The 21,601-nt window shown below is 45.1% G+C and overlaps 1 protein-coding gene across 2 annotated transcripts in view; it reads right to left on the reverse strand.

Annotated features, from left to right (window-relative positions):
* Positions 1-311: 311 nt before the first annotated feature.
* The window catches only part of LPIN2 (lipin 2), a 96,325-nt gene continuing 75,035 nt past the window's right edge, over positions 312-21,601 (reverse strand). For both annotated transcript variants that reach the window (XM_066247574.1, XM_066247573.1), the window contains exons 9-20: positions 14,684-14,871; positions 12,238-12,331; positions 11,785-11,854; positions 11,040-11,129; positions 10,279-10,361; positions 8,838-8,982; positions 7,233-7,381; positions 6,641-6,727; positions 5,531-5,683; positions 5,014-5,128; positions 4,229-4,332; positions 312-3,905 (exon numbers count right to left, since the gene is read on the reverse strand). In XM_066247574.1, the coding sequence (XP_066103671.1) occupies positions 3,761-3,905; positions 4,229-4,332; positions 5,014-5,128; positions 5,531-5,683; positions 6,641-6,727; positions 7,233-7,381; positions 8,838-8,982; positions 10,279-10,361; positions 11,040-11,129; positions 11,785-11,854; positions 12,238-12,331; positions 14,684-14,871 (1,423 nt within the window). In that variant the 3' untranslated portion in view covers positions 312-3,760. The remainder of the gene's footprint in view (positions 3,906-4,228; positions 4,333-5,013; positions 5,129-5,530; positions 5,684-6,640; positions 6,728-7,232; positions 7,382-8,837; positions 8,983-10,278; positions 10,362-11,039; positions 11,130-11,784; positions 11,855-12,237; positions 12,332-14,683; positions 14,872-21,601) is intronic.

The raw sequence follows: 21,601 nt of genomic DNA on the forward strand, positions 1-21,601 counted from the left end.
CAAGGGACCCTGAAGGGCTAGAGGTGGGAGGGAAACACAGCCCAGAGGACTCCAGTGAGAACACACCAGAAATCACATATGTACAAGTGAATCATTCCCTGGCAGAACTTACAAAGCAAGAGGTTAGTTCCTGAGGGTGTAGCCTCACTTTTGGAGTCAGGTTTTATGAAAATAAGCACCAAAAAGAAGTCCTTTCTGTAGACAAATTTAAGTGTCAGCAAAGATCAAAATGCTAATTTATGGAAATCAACAATTTCTGGCAAGAGTACACAGATGGTTTAAATGTCCTCTGAAGGGAAGAGTCAAATGCATTCAGTTTATGCTTGTTTATTGTTGTAACATTTTATTTTGAACATCAAACACTGGACGAAAATATGAGCCATTTATCTTAAAACGATGGTCTTTGCCATAAGTAAGAGTACTGGACTGATGCTTACAATTAATTTCTGACAACTGAAACCTCATTAGTGGCACTGCTGCCTAATAATCAAATACTTCATCACAGAGTGCAATTATTAAAAGAACAAAGTTTCCCCGTCCCTTTCTTACCTTCAAACCAAAAACATAGGTTTCACCTGGAAAGAGCACTTACTTGAAACAAAAACTCAGTATTTAACTGGTTTCACTAAACCCAGCACACTCTAAAATAGGAAAACAAGCTTCCTAGAGTAAATACGATATTGAAAAGATGTTAAAATTCCCTGGCAAAGTCTGTTTTCACCAAGTTGCAAAAAGAGAGAGTTAACTTCTTACCTGTTTTGAAATGTCTTGTGGCCCTGGCCAGTGGCTCAGTGGATCGAGTATCAGCCCAGCGTATGAACGTCCAAGATTCAATCCCTGGTCAGGGCACACATGAGAAGCAACCATCTGCTTCTCTCCCCCTCCCTCTCCCCCTTCTCGTCTCACAGCCAGTGGCTCAGCTGGTCTAAGTGTGACCCCGGGCACTGAGGACAGTAGCCCCAGACGGGGGTCGCCAGGGAGTCTATCTCCTCTCCTCTCACTTTTTTATTTTGTATTTTTGTTTTGTTTTGTATTTTTCAGAAGTGAGATACAGGGAGGCAGAGAGATAGACTCCGCATGTGCCCGACAGGGATCTACCCGGCATGCCCAGCAGGGGGTGATGCTCTGCCCATCTGGGGCATCACTACATTGCAACTGGAGCCATTCTAGTGCCTGAGATGGAGGCCATGGAGCCAGCCCCAGCGCCGGGGCCAACTTAGCTCCAATGGAGCCTTGGCTGTGAGAGGGGAAGAAAGAGACAGAGAGGAAGGAGAGGGGGAGGGTGGAGAAGCAGATGGGCACTTCCCCTGTGTGCCCTGGCCGGGAACCGAACCTGGGACTCCTACACGCCAGGCCGACGCTCTACCACTGAGCCAACTGGCCAGGGCCTCCCCTCCTCTCACTTAAAAAAAAAAAAAAAGATCTTGTGCGGTCTCCCGGGGCACAAGCACTGCAGTCTTTTACTAGCTGCTGTTCCCTAGCTGCTCTCCCTGTGACAGCAGCTTTCATTTGAGCAGGTCACAGTAGTCAGTTTTTACTTTTTCCAGTTGAAAACTATGCACAGCAAACACAGGACTCACACATAGGCCGCACGGGCGGGCTGCGGCCCACACGTGTACTCGCTAACACCAGGGAAGGTGCAGATGACGACACCACAGCCACACGCGCTGCAGCACGTGCACCAGGCAGACACTGAAGTCAGGTGGAGTGGGAGCGCGGGCAGGGGGCAGGGCCGTCGCACCGGGGAAGCAGCTGAGCGCGACCTGGAGGAGCCCCCTCTGCCTGCGATCTCCCCGTCACGTCCTCCATCAGCAAAAGCAGCGCGAGGCTAACGCTCCCTTGCTCGCTCACCCCCGTGGGGTCTGTGTACAAACACACTCAAGGGCATCGCTCTTTCACAGAAAGAACACGTCATTTGTACCAAATGGCGACGGGTTTTCAGCACAAACAATACTTTCCTAACACTATAGTAATAGTCATCACCTACTCTTCAGCAAGAGGGACTCCTTAAATAAGGACAAACACTCATGTCAACTAGGGTATGTACCCACTGGGTCAATCTGCAGCGACAAAATGACAAAGCCTCGTGCTATGGACACTGGGAGAAAGGGCTGGGTGACCCGGGCTCCCACCGAACCTTCTAGGAAGGCCATGTGTCCAAAGAAAGAAACTGTCTAGTCAAAAGCTCTTTAAAGGACAACCTAAAAAGAACGACAGAAGGTGTCCGTTAAAAATGTTCCCACTGCGCGTACGCAGAGGCCCGACTAGGCTCAGGTTAAGTGCATCAAGCTCCTGTTCTTCTAAGCGAACGCAGCCGAGGACACACTGACAGCATCTATGAGATCAAGTACCAGCACGGTCACTCTACGAGGAACCTAGTTCACTAACAGGACAGAACTTCATGTAAAAACCTAGCTTCCCTAGCCTACTGTACAGAGATACACTCACTGGACAATCAGGTCCCGCCCTGCCTCGGCAGACGCGGTGCTGCCCGCTCCGGCACACAGGCCTCCAGGGCCGCACGGAGAGCCGGGTCCAGGCCCGCACTGCTGTCCGCACCCAAGTGCCCTTGGGAAGCCGGCCGAGCGGCACCGGGGACTCTCCACCGCCGCCTCTTCCCTTCTTGACATCAGTGTTATTTTGAGTGGAATAAACTGAAACAAGGAGAGCCCCCAGCCCAGTACAAGCAGAGGTGGAAATGGAAGCCACCCTGAGCGGGGTGGGCCTGAGCCGGCAGCTCCTACTCCGGCCTCCGCTCTGACCTCGCGCTCTGCTTCCTCACCTGGAGGCCTGCGTCTGCTCATCTCTGCTCCCCTAACAGTCCTCTCAGCTTTAGTGCCAAGTTGACTGTCAACACCCAACCCGGTCTCCAGGCCTCAGCTTACAGGACAGAAGCCTTCCCTGGTGCTGTCTGCTTAGACTCGGACATGAGCTCATTATAGCAGCTCAGAAGCTGAGGGCCAGGAAGGACGGGCCCTGCCCAGGAGCCCCTGCACGAGCACTCCAGCATTTCCCAGGCCTCCCTGAAAGCAGACATCAAGCACATCCTGCAGAGCTGCTGCTGCTGGCTAGCTTCACGACGTAACTTCCGGATCTCCCGTCATGGGGTCTCACAGATGAGAAGGTGATGATCTAAGGGGCTCCTCCTCCCCAGGAGCCTGTATCTGTGCGGGGACATGAGCCCCCTCACCCCGCCAGCTGCCAGCTGTCCCACTGCTGAGAGGCAGGGGAGAGGAGCCCGGAGAAGGAACGTAAGCAGGTGGTTTGACCAACATCATTAAAGGGGCCTGTGCAGTTTGGTGGACCCTGATCCCCTTAATAAAGCCCTGATTTTACAGAGAAACACTTTCAATTGCCCAATGGAAATTTAACACTTTACTTTGTGCAATACTTTGGTCCACTCTTATTTCACTTTTTTCTTGCTTTTAAATTATGCAATCAAGGAGCACCCAGCACACAACCTGACACAGCGCATGTGTGAGAACCGACCAGTGACAGGAGCCCAGGCCTCGGCCCTCGGTCCGACCTTCCCTCCCTTCTCCCGCTGGGGCCGGCTGCAGCCCCGCCAAGCCCGGGAGGTGAAGGAGGGGCCCCTGCTGCTCCAGGCGCTCTCCTGGTCCCTACTGGGGGCGGCTGTCCACACAGGTCTTGCCCCGCGCCTGTGGCTGGGAGGGGAGCCCAGTGTCCTCTGTCCAGCAGAAGTGCTGGTCACCTTCCCGAGCTGCAAGGCAAGAGATGAGGATCTCCTGGAGGGGCCGCCTCAGGCCAGGTCGTCCAGGTCCACTTTGGGGATCGGATCTCGCCAGTAGCAGAAGGAGCTGAACTCTGGGCATGGAAAAGCCGAATTCTGTTCCTTGCTGAGCAGTGGGAACACGTGCTCCACGAGCTCGCTCAGTCTGTGGTACCTGAGAGGAGGGAGGGGAAGGAAATCACACACTGTCAGTGCGAAGCTGACCCAAGAGCACAGAGTGCAGGTGGTGGAGCTGGTCACTTGGTGCCCTGACGGGCAGGCTCTGAGCCCCGTCTCCTCCCTCCACGGGCACAGACTTCCTCCTCGAGGCCGAGGAGTCAGCGACCCCATGAACAGAGGAGAAAGCACCCAGACAGAGAGGAAAGCCTCCAAAGACAGGTGCAGTTCTCACACGCTGAGTGAGGCCAATACTTAGTATCTCTGTCTGTCCCCAGCATCACCCCGGCTGCAGGGCATGAGGCTGAGAAACATACTTACGATGACTTGTTTCCTTTGGTTCTTTCTTGTATTAATTCACCCTTGGGGTTCACGGTGAATATTCTGCAGTCTGGAACTCCAACTTGTGTGTAAGCATAGACATCCTGCAGGAGACATCAAGCAGGGTGATGACAGGGAGCAGAGATTAGGAGCCGTTTCTCCGGTTCCTCGGGAGCCAGAGTCGCACAAACAGAAGACTGTCTACGGAAAACAAGCAGAGCTGGGCACCGTGTAGCTCTGCCACCGAGACTGAGCCTTAGACAAACCCAAACAAAAAGTAGAGCCAAACCCAGAGGGCGTGGAGGATCCAGGAAACGTAGGCGCCAAGGAGACGCCACAGGGCACCCTGGAGCAAGTGGGGTCCCTCTGCCTGCCAAAGGCTGGGGTAGCCCCTTCCGCATGCCTGGGGTCTGAGCCCTTCTAAGGGGAGGCAGGTCAAGGGCATGCTGATTAAGGGTGAGCACGTATGCCGTGGCTCTGGGGTGAAGCCAGACATGGCTCAGAACCACTCAGAACATGAGTCAGAACCACCCGAGGAGACAGGGACTGATGCCACAGAAACAGAGGACAGTGCCCTTCACCATATACCAGAACCTGGGGACAGGTCTCCACCGACAGGACCTCCCTGCCTGCTGGGAGAACTCTGAAGCAGACGCAGTGAAAACCTGTTTAGTGGGACGTCCATTTCGCCTCTAAACTCACTGGAGAATTATGACACGGCTACCCCCGAAAGCATACTCTCAGTTTACCCCGCACAGCAGATGTGCAGCCGAGGAGACACTTACATTTGGACGATTTCCAAAGGCAGCATAGAAGGGCTGCTTAGACGGGGCAAACAGGTTCTTGATATCATTTAGACACTCAATTTTGAATTTCTCTGGTTTCTTTTCAATCACTTCCCTAGAAGAAAAAAAAATTGTTAATATAGTCACCAAATTCAAAATGGTAGTTTTCCCCAGCGTACGGTCTTGAAAAATGGTGCTCACAACCACCCAGTTTCCAAATCCTTTTTACTGATATCTTTCTTTCTCCTTCTCTTCCAGTCACCTGATGACTAAGACAATCTGATGGGGTTTGGAAAAAGAAAAACACGACCACTGCCAGAACTGGACTTACCCTGGCCGTGCCTGACACAGAGCAGATGAGCTGTGCCTACAAGGCTATGGGGAAGCCCAGGAGCCGAGACAGACAGACAGACAGACAGAAGCGACAGCCCGACACGCACTCTCACACGGTCACCCAGGCCCAGCGGCGCCCTCCCTCCGCCGTGCTGCGAGGAGCTGCCCGCTGGGGGGTGGGTACCTGTGGAAGGCGGAGAACAGGCTGCTGGGGGACAGCATCAGCGGGCCCCGGGGCAGGATCGTGCCCTTGTCGTTGACCCAGTGCAGGTAGCCGCGCGTCATGTCAGCCATGCCGATGGCACGCGCAGAGCAGTACAGGAACTTGTAACCGTTCCTGAAAGAGAGTGTGTCCTATTTTAGCCCATTGTGCTATGGCTAAAGGTGGGGAAAAAAAGCACTTTTCTTATGAAAGATCCAAGTAAAGATCCTCTCATTTACTGTGAAAAATTCTTGAACTTAACAGGAAAACAGGATTACAAAGATTTCACCTTTCCATGGAAAAAACCCAGACATATATGCAACTAGGAATTATGCTAAATTTATAAGGACTTCAGCATCTAGTCCATGAAAGGCAGATTACAGAACAAACATCTTGGACTATCTTTAAATTATCTGCTATACAAGATCTTATTTCCAAAGACAATCTGCAGAAGGCAACCCGCTCTGTAAGCCACTTTCATACTAGGGCATTCTCAACTAATGTTGAAGACCCTGTAATTTTCAAATTGATTTAACTCACACACATTAGGGCCCCACGAAGGCCACGGCCCCGTGGTCTCTGCTGCACCAGCACAGAAGGCCCCACAGGTGAAAGGGTTCCCCATGCATGCATGTGCTTCCTCCTCATACAAGTCCCCAAGTATCCAATTCATAAACCAAAACTGAAACTGCTCTTGCTAAGTTACAACTAAACACCCCACAGTAGCTGTATAGAAATACAGATAATGGCTAAAGCTCACAGCACTGTGAGAACGAGAGGAAGGCGTCGCTGCCACCGCGCTCGTGCGAGGCTGGAGGGCGGGAGCGGGAAAGCAGAGTCGGGCTGACTGGATCGTGAGCACGCACGGTTTCCACGTGTGCTTTTTAATAGTTCTTTTTTTTATTCTTTTACTTTTTATTATTGATTTTAATTTATTGTGTTTACATGGATTCTAGTGTCACCTCGAATGCATCCCCCCCCCCCCCCCGGTATTCCGCTCAACATCTCCCTTGCCCCTTCCTCATTTCTGATAGTTCTTAAAGCAAGATCCTAGCTCCCAGAGAACATGAGCAGGTGGGACGGGGGACCTACTCGTTGATGGCATGGTAGAGCTTTGCGATGCCCTGGTGAGTCCAGTCTTTACCCAGCTGTGGAAGAATCTGTCCCAAAGCATCAGACCTACGAGGGTAGAAGCAGGAAAAGGTATTAGAAATCAAGCACATAATAGACAAGTGTTTTGCTTTTTAGTTATATGCCCGCTGCCGAGAAACCGGGGGGGGGGGGGCAGTGGACAGGGCGATGTGCAGTGAGGAGCCCCCTCAGACACACCCACCCACAAGCTCCGGGCAGCAGACCCAGACCTGAGCCAGCTGTGCATCCTCAGAGGTAATCACAGTACACACCTTCTCCTCCTCCTCAATCTCAACAGCTTTTGAGTTTTTATTTTTAATGACAAAATCTGGACACCAAGTAACTAAATCCTTCCAAAAGTTACATTCATCATTACATTTGTGTGGCTCCACCCATTTCCTCCATTCATAAAATGAGCCCATGAGGACTGCACTCAGGATGCTTCAGTGAGCAGTCCCGATGGCCGAGGGTGGGTGCCTGGAGAGGGCCCCAGCCTGGCCACACACTGCCCTGCGCCCCCTCCCCTCCCTGCCACCCACAAGCTCCTGCTTACTTGGTTATTGTTCCGTCTATGTCGGAAATGACGACCTTGTCATTCCAGTCCCACAGGTAAATGGTCCCTGCGCAGCGGCAGGTGCCCTGGTACTGGGTTGTAATACTGAACACCACATCATTTGGGCCATCTTGGAGCTTCAGTTTTGCCTTTTATAAAAAGTAAAAGAATAAAGAAAACCAGAGGCAGAATTTCAAAAGTTGATGAATCTACGTTACAATCAAAAGTCACATTTTCCAATAATATGTAGTCATTGAAAGATTGCCTAAGATACATATAATGTTAAGTGAAAAGGAATCTAATCTCCAAAACATATAAACATAAATGTATATAAATACATCAAGAATGCATTAACATTATAACCAAAATTTTTTTAAATCAGCTGTAAACACAGTTTGGAACAGTCGGAATGTTTACAGAACAGAACAGCGCCTGCTGCGCCCGCACCCCTGGCCCAGGCCGGGCACAGGACTCCTGGAGGTCCGCGCTCAGGGAGCCACCGCCTGAACAGAGCTGGGGATTCCAAGAGCTTTTCCTGATCCCCAAACAGGAAATCTCTCTGCTCCTGCTCCAAACCTAAGACTGAGGGCTCAGCAAAACTATTTCACACTGCCTGATCAGGCGGTGGCGCAGTGGATAGAGCGTTGGACGGGGATGCGGAGGACCCAGGTTCGAGACCCTGAGGTCGCCAGCTTGAGCGCGGGCTCATCTGGTTTGAGCAAAACTCACCAGCTTGGACCTAAGGTCGCTGGCTCGAGCAAGGGGTTACTCGGTCTGCTGAAAGCCTGCGGTCAAGGCACATATGAGAAAGCAATCAATGAACTAAAGTGTTGCAACGAAAATTTACTGATGATTGATGCTTCTCATCTCTCTCCATTCCTGTCTGTCTGTCCCTATCTATCCCTCTCTCTGTCTCTGTAAATTAAAAAAACAAAAACAAAAAAAGCTATTTCACAATGAAAATAGGTGGAAACAAATAGGAAAGGGGAAATTGTGTCTAAATAAAATATATTACTTCTCTATTACTGTGAGATAGTGGGTGACCCAGTGATGAGCTAGATGTGCAAGATTCATGGGAAACAGGTTAAAAATACAGATTCCTCAGCGCATTCCAGAAACTGAGGTGAGGGAGTCGGGCTGGTAGAGTAAGCTATATCCCAAGTTCCCCAGGGGATCCCGGTGGTCCCAAGAGGTGGGAATTTCTGTGAGCATTAATAATAATTCACTAATAAATGTGGCCTGACCAGGCAGTGGCGCAGTCGAACTGGGATGCGGAGGACCCAGGTTTGAAACCTCGAGGTCGCCAGCTTGAGCCCAAGGTCACTGACTTGAGCAAGGGGTTACTCAGTCTGCTGTAGCCCCCGGTCAAGGCACATATGAGAAAGTAATCAATGAACTAAGGACCCACAATAAAGAATTGATGCCTCTCATCTCTCTCCCTTCCAGTCTGTCTGTCCTTATCTGTCCCTCTGTCTCCATCACACACATACAAAAAAAATAAAGTGTGTGTGTGGCTTGAGACTGAGTGGACAGAGAGGAAGCAGGTCAACTGAAACAGTTACTAAGACACTCCCACCAGACCCACACGGATCGCACACTACTCACGATCTGGTCTGAGGACAGACGGAGAGACTTCTTATACGAGGTGGTGCTGCTGTGGCTCGGGGACTCCGCTGGCATGGAATCCATTTTGATTGATTCTTCAAGCTCCTGTGACCCCTCATCACTGGATGACACATCCTCTGCCGGCCTAGTCAACATCAACCCAGTTACTGAAGAGGCAGTAGGCTGTTTCCATTTAGGATCAATAGAAGAAAGAGATCCTAAATCCTTTCTAGAAACGGGGAGTTCTTCCCTCTGCTGCTCCCCCACATCCTGCTTCCACGCTGCACATTCACTTCATAAAGGGCCAGCCCACGTCCACGTTCCTCCTCCTGCTCACGACTGGCCCCGGTTACTTTCTGGCTAGGACTGGGCTTTTTCTCCTAAACCAACGAATGCTACTTGTTGAAGTAGATATGTATGTTTCAAAAAGTACAAACTAAAGAAAATGTAATTGTTTATGTAGATTTTAAAAAAAACTAACAAGAAAGATTTTCTACACCCCGTTTAAAAGAGGGTAGTCTCCTCCTCTCACTTAAAGAAAAAAGAAAGAGGGAGCGAAGGTAGAGAGTAAGACTACCCTGTCACACAGATACTGAACCGGAGTCAGGGAGCGGACAGACGGAGCATCCGACTGAGGAAAGTGCTCGGGCGGCAGGAACGAGGACAGGCTGTGCGGTGGCACTTCCTCTACAAGGCCAGCCCGTCTGAATGAGGAAAGTACTCGGGCGGCAGGAACGAGAACAGGCTGTGCGGTGGCACTTCCTCTACAAGGCCAGCCCAGTCTGAATGAGGAAAGTACACGGGCGGCAGGAACGAGGACAGGCTGTGCGGCGGCACTTCCTCTACAAGGCCAGCCCGTCTGAACGGCCAGCGTGGTGCCACTTCTTCCAGGAGATGGAACAGACCCACAGCAACTCCTGAGACTCCCTTCTATCTCCCCTCTGCCTGCCAGGAGGCCGGGGAGCAGGGAGCAGGGGCAGCCCGCCTCGGGCCTCCTCAGGGTTCTCTCTTCCCAAAGGCCCACAGTGATTTCACAGGCATCCGATTCCATGGCTTCAGGATGGGAGGAACAAGGTATACTGCTCACAAAAATTAGGAGATATTTCAAAATGAATATGAAGCTATAAAATATCTCCTAACTTTTGTGAGCATAATTAGGGAATATTTCAAAATAAATATGAAGCGATAGAATATCCCCCAAATTTTTGTATTTAGGAAGCAGAGATGAATACATTTACTCTTCTAAGCAAATAATAATTTTTAGAAAAGCAGTTCTCATTTGCTAGCTGGGTGGCATAAACAAGCTACTTATTCACATACATCCACAGGAGAAAGATGTTCCTAAGAATTAAACCAAACTGTCAAAATCAACTTAAATGCAGTGACCAAAGCAGGGTGGCCCAAGTGCTATGAGCCCAGAGGAAGGACAGGGTGTCCCCACCTGCCACTGGCTGGCTCCTTTGTGTTCGATGGCAGGTCACTGGTGGGTGGCACCTCGGATTTCCCTTCCTTGGCCTCTGGCAGCTAAAAAAGCAAGATAACAATTGTCAAGTGCAGCTTCCCTATCAACAAACAAAAACTCATCAGCAGTCCTTACAGGAATAAGCAAAACTGCTTTCTGAACCTACAACTTAAAAATGCTCAAGAAAACAGGCTTTCCCTAGTTTGAGTCAAATAGAAACCTGAGACAGAAGTCACATGCTGCTACACAAAAGTTGTCACTACAAAGTCAGAAGAAAATAACTTGAAGAGTACCATTTCAAGTCACAAATTAGGATGCAAACAGTCCACACTCATTAGGCCCCGGCAGAGGTCCCGGGGCTGCGGGGCAGAGTGGTGGGTGCTGTCCCTCCCGTGGGGCAGGGAGCCAGCCCGTCACGTCACAGCTCCAGCTGGCAGGTGACACCGGAAGTGGGAGAGCACAAGGTCGAACCCTAGCTCCGCCCCTCAGCAGCCAGGCACTTCGCTGCTCCGTGGCCCAGCATCCTCCCCTGGACACATGGGTAAAGGTGAGGCAACACATATGATATAAAGAACCTAACACAGTACCTGCACACAGCAACTGTTAAACATGGCGACTCTCACTGTAAAAGTGTATTGGATGGCCCGAGTGGACGTTTTTGTGTTTGGCATTATTTTTCTGAATAAATGAAAGATTCCCATCTTTTCAGTTCACGGCGAGGATGCCTCCAGGCCGCTTACCTGTTTGGTCATGCTCTCTCTCTTACGCCAGAACCACCAGCGACCAGATTTCTTTGGCATCTTATCTTTGACCCAGGACTCAACTGTGGCCTAGAAACAATCCACTTGGGTTAGTCCAGCAATCTGAGCACCGAGCTCCGCCCTCCCAGACTCCTCTGAAGCTTTTAACCCCGGAAAGATGAACAGTGTCCTCTCTCCTGGCAGCTCTGGGGATGAGACAGAGGGGTCAGCCTGCGTAGGAGCAGCCCCTCAGGGGCCGGCAGCGGGGTGCCCTCATGTCTGTACCCCTGGGACATGCGGCTCCCCTCAGTTATCAGGACCAATCAGGCCAATGATGGCTTCTTGCAGAACGGATTCAAAGCCACCTTCAGGTTCTACATAACTATTTGACCTAATCACATGATGCCATACTTCTGGTGGCCACATCACCTCTTCTTGCTTCTTCTTTCCATATTAGTGAGAGGAAATCTTTTTACTGATTCTGTATTTAGCAGTTAGTAGAATCTCTCCACTTTCACACACAATCAGTAACTGGTAAAAACGACAAAGATGTGGCGGCCCAGATAATTCCCTAGATTTTGGGCATGAGATCATTTGAGTGGGGACAGAACTCTTTTTGAATCTTTTATAGTATTAAATAAAACTCTGAAAAGTACCGAGTTTAGAAATACACACATATGGACTTTTCTAAGTACTATATGCTGAGGATACTTGTGAAAGGGCAACAGAGGGCAGACGATCTCACCTTAGGCAAACTCTTCTGGAATACTTGCAAGCTGAGGATCATGGGAGCGGCCAAAGCCCAGTTATAGTAACTGCAAGAAACAAAAATTTTAAAAAACCATTATACAGACTGAGGAGTGAGAGAGGAGGGGGTAGGAAAAGAGGAAGAAGAGATAAAATTCCTTATTCTTTTCAGTAGAAGTGAATAGCTAAATTTTTTTGTCACGTGATTAATGTTTGCTTCAGGCCAAACTACTCTGAATAGAGAAGCAGTAAAATCTACCAAACAAAATAATATTTTAAGAGCTCACTTAAAAATAAAGCTGAAGCTTCACTTTCATGGCAAAGTTATTGTCCATTAGCTCATTTATACAAAATGACATATTTTATAGCCAGAAAAACAATAGTTAAAAAGAGCGCTTGGGAAAAAAACCCTGCAAGAGCATTTAACAATTACAAAAACAAAAATATTTACCGGTTATATATCCGTATTACAAGGTTAGGATTGTCAATAAGCCCAGGGTTTTCTGCAAATTCATGATAAGTAATGATATGCTCCATAAATTTTTCTGCAATTTAAAATAATAATTAATTTGGTTAGAGGTTATATAAATTCCCAAATGCGATCATAATACTCTGCACTGAAAGGATTACAGCACTAAAAAAAGTCAGACACGCCTGACCAGGTGGTGGCGCAGTGGATAGAGTGTCGGACTGGGATGTGGAGGACCCAGGTTCGAGACCCTGAGGTCGCCAGCTTGAGTGCGGGCTCATCTGGTTAGAGCAAAGCTCAGAAGCTTGGACCCAAGGTCACTGGCTCAAGCAAGGGGTCACTCTGTCTGCTGTAGCTCCACGGTCAAGGCACATATGAGAAAGCAATCAATGAACAACTAAGGTGTCACAACGAAAAACTAATGATTTGATGCTTCTCATCTCTCTCCATTCCTGTCTGTCTGTCCCTGTCTAACCCTCTCTCTGACACTCTCTCTGTCTCTGTAAAAAAAAAGTCAAAAGTCAGACACTTGTTTTTCCCCAGGACAAGAAAAAACACATCTTTTCTATCTTTTCTCCTTCTTCTACCACTTCTCCCTTGGTTAAAAACAAGAAAATAGAAGAAAGAGATATACCAGAGACTTCTAGGAAAATTGATCACAGATGTGGCCAGCAAAGAGTACACGTACACACACACACACACTCTCCTCTCTGACTAATGGAAACTGTACATTTCATTCTTATCAAAGGGAGAAACTCTTTACTGGCGGGTAACTGCATAACTGAGGAATATTCATGGGGCTTTTACAGCTTGAAAGGCAAGCTACATTAGAAGAAATAAGACATTTTACAACTGCTTGGAGCAAAAAACACCTGAAAATTTGGCTTTGGGTCTGTCAAGAAACATACCCCAGTTGCTGCAGAATGAATGAAGTTTCTGTATGGATTTTTATACCGTCCTTAAACCTGCACTCTAGAATATCTAGGCTAACAAACAAAATTCTCCTTCTGGTAATCTGTGCACTATTTACCTTTACTCGCCATTTCTGCCTCCTCTCATAACAAAATCTACCTTTCGAAAGGGTAAATTTTATAGTTTACATAAATTGTAAAATTACCATTTTTCACCTCCTACATATTTTTAAGTGAAGTCTTATAAAGATTATAAGAATGTGATGGCCACGACCAGGTGGATGGATAGAGCACTGGCCCAGCATGCGGACATCCTGGGTTCACTCCCCAAGTTAAGGCACACAGGAGAAGCAACCATCTGCTCCCCCCCCACTCCCCCTTCTCTCTCTCTTCCCCTCTGGCAGCCAGTGGTGTGGCTGGCTTGAGTGACAGCCTCAGGAGCTGAAGATAGCTCAGTTGATTCATGCATTGGCCCTAGACGGGCATTGCCCTGTGGATATTAGTAGGGGCATATGCAGAGTCTCTCTCTCTATCACCCCTCCTCTCACAAAAGAGAGAGAGAGAGAGAGAGAGAGAGAAAGAAAAAGAATGTGACCTACTACTTAATTTTGTCCCTGGAAGGAACCACTGGCCATAAGACACTTAACTTTTTGCAAAAAAAAAAAAGGAATTAAGAAATGAAGAAGAAGAGGCATAATGAGTACCCTGTGAACCTAAAAGTAAAAATATTTAGGCTAACATAGTTCTCTGACTCAGGGGCACCCAGTCTGCCGCAAGCAAGCTTTCAGATGCTCTGAGGGCACGAGAAAGCAAAAGATGATGCTAGTCATGGAAAGATCTTTCCTCAGAGAAAAATCAATCCAAGGCCACCAACAAAATTGAGAAAATATTAAGAAGAGTTTAGTTTACAAAGGAAGAACAAAAAGGCTGAAGAACTTGGGACAGATGCACGTGGGTGTTCAACTCACACCAGAAGTGTCTGAACCACCTCTGCTCAGCTTCTTCCTTTCTCCTGAGCAACTTGACTCTCCTGGGCTGAGTCTCAAGGCTGAGAAAGGAAGCAACCCCTTCTACTTTCTGTCAGAAAGACCATTTATACTCAATGAACAGTCCATTTTTGACCACTTGGGGCCTAATTGTCATACCTAAGGCCCAGTGCTTTCCAGAAGGGAAGCAGGCCCCAGGCCCACAGGTACTTCCACTTTACAGAAGAGGAAACTGACACAGCCTGCGCTGGCCCTGCCATCAGCACACAGAGAGCCCAATACCTCCCCCCTTCTCAGTGTGAGCTCACAGCCTACAAGGCACCTCCCTAGCCTCGCCACTGATGGGTGATGTCACCCACCGGAGGTACCTAAGTGATGGGCTAAGGGTCTTACACTAAAAGGTGTCACCTGTTACCTGCACAAGATCATTTCAAAACTTAATACCCTGATACGGTTCAATAGCCGGTTTTCAACCTAGTGATGACCAGCTTCTGTTGCAAAGTGAGGACAGGGCACAAGTGCCCAGCGTACCTTTAGAAATTTCTCCATTCTCACTGAGGCCCCCACAAAGGGAGAGGGTGACGTCCGGCAAGTCCATGGCAGAGTCTGAGAGGCACTCAGTGCCACTGTCAGCGGCTGCACTTCCCACAGACTGTGGGGACTGGGAGCCAGAGAGCGTGTCCGACTCGGGCCACTGCCTGGAGCCAGGGTCTGAGTCACTGTGGGTAGGGGACAGGGAGAAAAGGGTTTGCTTTATTAGAATTTCTTGTATTCCTACCTTACTACATGGTTCTCTGAGGGCTCTAATCAAATAAAAAACCCTTTAAAAAGCAATAAATTGATCTGCAATCAGACATAGATTTTCTTAGGTAGTGCTTAGATTCATGTCATAATGACATTAAAAATAACCTATTAGCACTACTGAGGAATTAACTGTAAATGCAGTAAATGTCAAAAATTCACTGTAAGTTATTCACAACAACATAAACATTTCAGCTACAGCCTTCCTGATTTTAATTAAAGGATTAAAAGAATTTTAAGCATTTACTTGTATTTCCATGATGAAAATGACAGGGTAATTAAGACAAATCTGATGTTTGGAAACCCTTTTGATCCTAACTTCCTGGAAAAAGTTATGTACTATACACCAGTGCTCCCCAACCTTTTTTGGGCCATGGACCGGTTTAATGTCAGAAAATATTTTCACCGACTGGCCTTTAGGGTGGGACGGATAAATGTATCACGTGACCGAGACAAGCGTCAAGAGTGAGTCTTAGACAGATGTAACAAAGGGAATCTGGTCATTTAAAAAAAATAAAACATCGTTCAGACTGAAATATAAATAAAACGGAAATAATGTAAGTTATTTATTCTTTCTCTGTGGACTGGTACCAAATGGCCCACGGACTAGTACCAGTCTGTGGCCCAGGGGTTGGGGACCACTGCCATACACTACATTCTGTAGAAAATTACTGTAGTCCAATAAGCATTTTCTAAATTCATCTGCTACTCTACAAAACAGAACAAAGAAATGAAGCAGGCTAGATCCACCACAAAAAGAAAGGTATTAAGAAATAAAACTAAAAATACACTGTTCTTACTGAGGGTCAGAAATAAACAGGAGGCCATGCAGTATTTTCACTGTTCTAGATGGTAAGGCCCAGGAGCCAGGTTTCAGAGGGTGACTCTAAGGCAGAGGTCCCCAAACTTTTTACACAGTGGGCCAGTTCACTGTCCCTCAGACCGCTGGAGGGCCGCCACATACAGTGCTCCTCTCACTGACCACCAATGAAAGAGGTGCCCCTTCCGGGAGTGTGGCGGGGGGCCGGATAAATGGCCTCAGGGGGCCACATGCGGCCCGCGGGCCGTAGTTTGGGGATGCCTGCTCTAAGGGATACTGTAATGGAGCACAAAGGTGAGAAAAAGAACTAGGAAACGGCTTCTTAAGCTTCTTAGTCATGAATGTTTAATTGATCTACACCCTTTGGATGGATAATATATTTATTGTTCTAGAATTTTCAAATTCTTTATTCAGAAAGCCAATATATTTAATGTATGTGATCATACATAGGCAATCCAATGTACTTTAAGATCTTCATGAGTGACGTCACGGAAATGGCGCCGTGAGAAGCGCGTCCAACAGCTCTCCCCTAAATCACAACAAATTTATCAACTAGAAACAGAAAAATATATCCTCGGAGCATTCCCGAGTTCCACACAAACTGAAAGCAAAAGGACTGTTATCACTTGAATCTGAGAGACGAGGGTGTGGAGGAAGCTACCGCAGCTACTCTCATTCAAGCCGCCAGGGAGTGCGCCCGCGTGCTATCAAGAAGACCACCCTCAGATGCCGATAAGAAAGAGGAAATCGAATATTATGGATACAAAAGAAAGAGAGGTAACACAAATAGATGTGGAAAAATCTATGGAGAAAAGACTTAACATATTGGAAGCCTTGGAGCTAAATGACAGAGAATTTAAAATAGAAATCTTAAAAATACTCAGAGATATACAAGAAAACACAGAAAGGCAATATAGGGAGATCAGAAAACAACTCAATGAACACAAAGAATATATTACCAAGGAAATTGAAACTATAAAAACAAATCAAACAGAAATGAAAAACTCAATTCACGAGCTGAAAAACGAGGTAACAAGCTTAGCTAACAGAACAGCCCAGATTGAAGATAGGATTAGTGAAATAGAAGACAAACAACTTGAGGCACAACAGAGAGAAGAAAAAAGAGACTCAAGAATAATAAAAAATGAGAAAGCCCTACAGGAATTGTCTGACTCCATCAGAAAGAATAACATAAGAATAATAGGTATATCAGAGGGAGAAGAGAAAGAAAATGGAATGGAGAATATACTCAAACAAATAATAGACGAGAACTTCCCAAGCCTGTGGAAGGAACTAAAGCCTCAAATTCAAGAAGCAAACAGAACACCAAGTTTTCTTAACCCCAACAAACCCACTCCAAGGCACATCATAATAAAGATGACACAAACCAATGACAAAGAAAAAATTCTCAAGGCAGCCAGGGAAAAGAAGAGTACAACATATAAAGGAAGGCCTGTTAGATTATCATCAGATTCCTCAGCAGAAACTCTACAAGCTAGAAGAGAGTGGACCCCAATATTTAAAGCCCTGAAAGAGAGGAACTTTCAGCCAAGAATACTATACCCATCAAAGCTATCCTTCAAGTATGAAGGAGATATAAAAACATTCACAAATACAGAAAAGATGAGAGAATTTATCAACAGAAAGCCCCCACTCCAGGAAATACTAAGGGGGGTTTTCCAACCAGATTCAAAGAACAAAAGAAAACAACACCACAAGTAACAGCTCCACCAAGAACACAATAAAACCAAACTTAAACTGTGACAACAAAGGAAAAAAAGGGGGGAGAGGATGGAGATTAACAGTAGCAAAGGATGATGAAGTGCAGAAATACTTATAAGATAGGGTACTACAATGAATATGGTAGGTACCCTTTTCATTACTTAATGGTAACCACCCTTAAAAAAACCACCGCAAAAACACTTGACTTAAAAAAGGTAGCAACAGAGGAAAGAAGTATGGAACACAAACAAACAAAAACAAATGATAGAAAAACAAAAGAGAAGAATCAAACTAGATACAAAACTAACAGAAAGCAATTTATAAAATGGCAATAGGGAACCCACAAGTGTCAATAATTACACTAAATGTAAATGGATTAAACTTACCAATAAAAAGACACAGAGTAGCAGAATGGATTAAAAAAGAAAATCCAACTATATGCTGCCTACAAGAAACACATCTAAGCAACAAGGATAAAAACAAATTCAAAGTGAAAGGCTGGAAAACAATACTCCAAGCAAACAACACCCAAAAAAAAGCAGGTGTAGCAATACTCATATCTAATAATGCTGACTACAAGACAGAAAAAGTACTCAGAGATAAAAATGGTCATTTCATAATGATTAAGGGGAAGTTGAATCAAGAAGACATAACAATCCTTAATATATATGCACCAAACCAAGGAGCACCAAAATATATAAGACAGCTACTTATTGACCTTAAAACAAAAACTAACAAAAATACAATCATACTTGGAGACCTCAATACACCGCTGATGGCTCTAGATCGGTCATCCAAACAGAGAATCAATAAAGATATAGTGGCCTTAAACGAAATACTAGAACACCTGGATATGATAGACATCTACAGGACACTTCATCCCAAAGCGACAGAGTATACATTTTTCTCTAGTGTACATGGAACATTCTCAAGAATTGACCATATGTTGGGCCACAAAGACAATATCAGCAAATTTAGAAAAATTGAAATTGTACCAAGCATATTTTCTGATCATAAAGCCTTGAAACTAGAATTCAACTGCAAAAAAGAGGGGGAAAAACCCACAAAAATGTGGAAACTAAACAACATACTTCTAAAAAATGAATGGGTCAAAGAAGAAATAAGTGCAGAAATCAAAAGATATATACAGACAAATGAAAATGAAAATACGACATATCAGAATCTCTGGGATGCAGCAAAAGCAGTAATAAGAGGAAAGTTCATATCACTTCAGGCCTATATGAACAAACAAGAGAGAGCCGAAGTAAACCACTTAACTTCACACCTTAAGGAACTAGAAAAAGAAGAACAAAGACAACCCAAAACCAGCCGAAGAAAGGAGATAATAAAAATCAGAGCAGAAATAAATGAAATAGAGCACAGAAAAACTATAGAAAAAATCAATAAAACAAGGAGCTGGTTCTTTGAAAAGATCAACAAAATTGACAAACCCTTGGCAAGACTCACCAAGGAAAAAAGACACAGGACTCAAATAAATAAAATCCAAAATGAAAGAGGAGAGATCACCACAGACATCATAGAAATACAAAGAATTATTGTAGAATACTATGAAAAATTATATGCCACCAAATACAACAACCTAGAAGAAATGGATAAATTCCTAGAATAATACAACCTTCCTAGACTGAGTCATGAAGAAGCAGAAAGCCTAAACAGACCAATCAGCAGGGAGGAAATAGAAAAAACTATTAAAAATCTCCCCAAAAATAAAAGTCCAGGCCCAGACGGTTATACTAGTGAATTCTATCAAACATTCAAAGAAGACTTGGTTCCTATTCTACTCAAAGTCTTCCAAAAAATTGAAGAAGAAGCAATACTTCCAAACACATTTTATGAGGCCAACATAACCCTCATACCAAAACCTGGCAAGGATGGCACAAAGAAAGAAAACTACAGACCAATATCTCTAATGAATACAGATGCTAAAATACTAAACAAAATACTGGCAAACCGAATACAACAACATATTAAAAAAATAATACATCATGATCAAGTGGGATTCATCCCAGAATCTCAAGGATGGTTCAACATACGCAAAACGGTTAACGTAATACACCATATCAACAAAACAAAGAACAAAAACCACATGATCTTATCAATAGATGCAGAAAAGGCTTTTGATAAAATACAACACAATTTTATGTTTAAGACTCTCAACAAAATGGGTATAGAAGGAAAATATCTCAACATGATAAAGGCCATATATGATAAACCATCAGCCAACATCCTATTAAACGGCATAAAACTGAGGACTTTCTACCTTAAATCAGGAACAAGACAGGGTTGTCCACTCTCTCCACTCTTATTCAACGTGGTGCTAGAAGTTCTGGCCAGAGCAATCAGACAAGACAAAGAAATAAAAGGCATCCATATCGGAAAAGAAGAAGTAAAGCTATCACTTTTTGCTGATGATATGATCCTATACATCGAAAACCCGAAGGACTCCACAAAAAGATTATTAGAAACAATAAACCAATACAGTAAGGTCGCAGGATACAAAATTAACATACAAAAGTCCATAGCCTTTCTATATGCCAACAATGAAATATTAGAAAACGAACTCAAAAAAATAATCCCCTTCACGATTGCAACAAAAAAAATAAAATACCTAGGAATAAACATAACAAAGAACGTAAAGGACCTATATAATGAAAATTACAAAGCATTGTTAAGGGAAATCGAAAAAGATACAATGAGATGGAAAAATATTCCTTGTTCTTGGATAGGAAGAATAAATATAATCAAAATGGCCATATTACCCAAAGCAATATACAAATTTAATGCAATTCCCATCAAAATCCCTATGAGATTTTTTAAAGAAATGGAACAAAAAATCATCAGATTTATATGGAACTATAAAAAACCCCGAATAGCCAAAACAATCCTAAGGAAAAAGAATGAAGCTGGGGGCATTACAATACCTGACTTTAAACTATATTATAGGGCCACGATAATCAAAACAGCATGGTATTGGCAGAAAAATAGACACTCAGACCAATGGAACAGAATAGAAAGCCCAGAAATAAAACCACATATATATGGTCAAATAATCTTTGATAAAGGGGCCAACAACACACAATGGAGAAAAGAAAGCCTCTTCAACAAATGGTGTTGGGAAAACTGGAAAGCCACATGCAAAAGAATGAAACTCGACTACAGCCTGTCCCCGTGTACTAAAATTAATTCAAAATGGATCAAAGACCTAAATATAAGACCTGAAACAATAAAGTACATAGAAGAAGACATAGGTACTAAAATCATGGACCTGGGTTTTAAAGAACATTTTATGAACTTGACTCCAATGGCAAGAGAAGTGAAGGCAAAGATAAATGAATGGGACTACATCAGAATTAAAAGTTTTTGCTCAGCAAGAGAAACTGATATCAAAATAAACAGACAGCCAACTATATGGGAACTGATATTTTCAAATGACAGCTCAGATAAGGGCCTAATATCCAAAATTTACAAAGAACTCATAAAACTCAACAACAAACAAACAAACAATCCAATAAAAAAATGGGAAGAGGACATGAACAGACACTTCTCCCAGGAAGAGATACAAATGGCCAACAGATATATGAAAAGATGCTCAGCTTCATTAGTTATTAGAGAAATGCAAATCAAAACTACAATGAGATACCACCTCACCCCTGTTAGATTAGCTATTATCAACAAGACGGGTAATAGCAAATGTTGGAGAGGCTGTGGAGAAAAAGGAACCCTCATTCACTGTTGGTGGGACTGTAAAGTAGTACAACCATTATGGAGGAAAGTATGGTGGTTCCTCAAAAAACTGCAAATAGAACTACCTTATGACCCAGCAATCCCTCTACTGGGTATATACCCCAAAACCTCAGAAACATTGATACGTGAAGACACATGTAGCCCCATGTTCATTGCAGCACTGTTCACAGTGGCCAAGACATGGAAACAACCAAAAAGCCCTTCAATAGAAGACTGGATAAAGAAGATGTGGCACATATACACTATGGAATACTACTCAGCCATAAGAAATGATGACATCAGATCATTTACAGCAAAATGGTGGGATCTTGATAACATTATAAGGAGTGAAATAAGCAAAT

The sequence above is a fragment of the Saccopteryx bilineata genome, chromosome 11, assembly GCF_036850765.1.
Source record: "Saccopteryx bilineata isolate mSacBil1 chromosome 11, mSacBil1_pri_phased_curated, whole genome shotgun sequence".
NCBI classification, from domain to species: Eukaryota; Metazoa; Chordata; class Mammalia; order Chiroptera; family Emballonuridae; genus Saccopteryx; species Saccopteryx bilineata.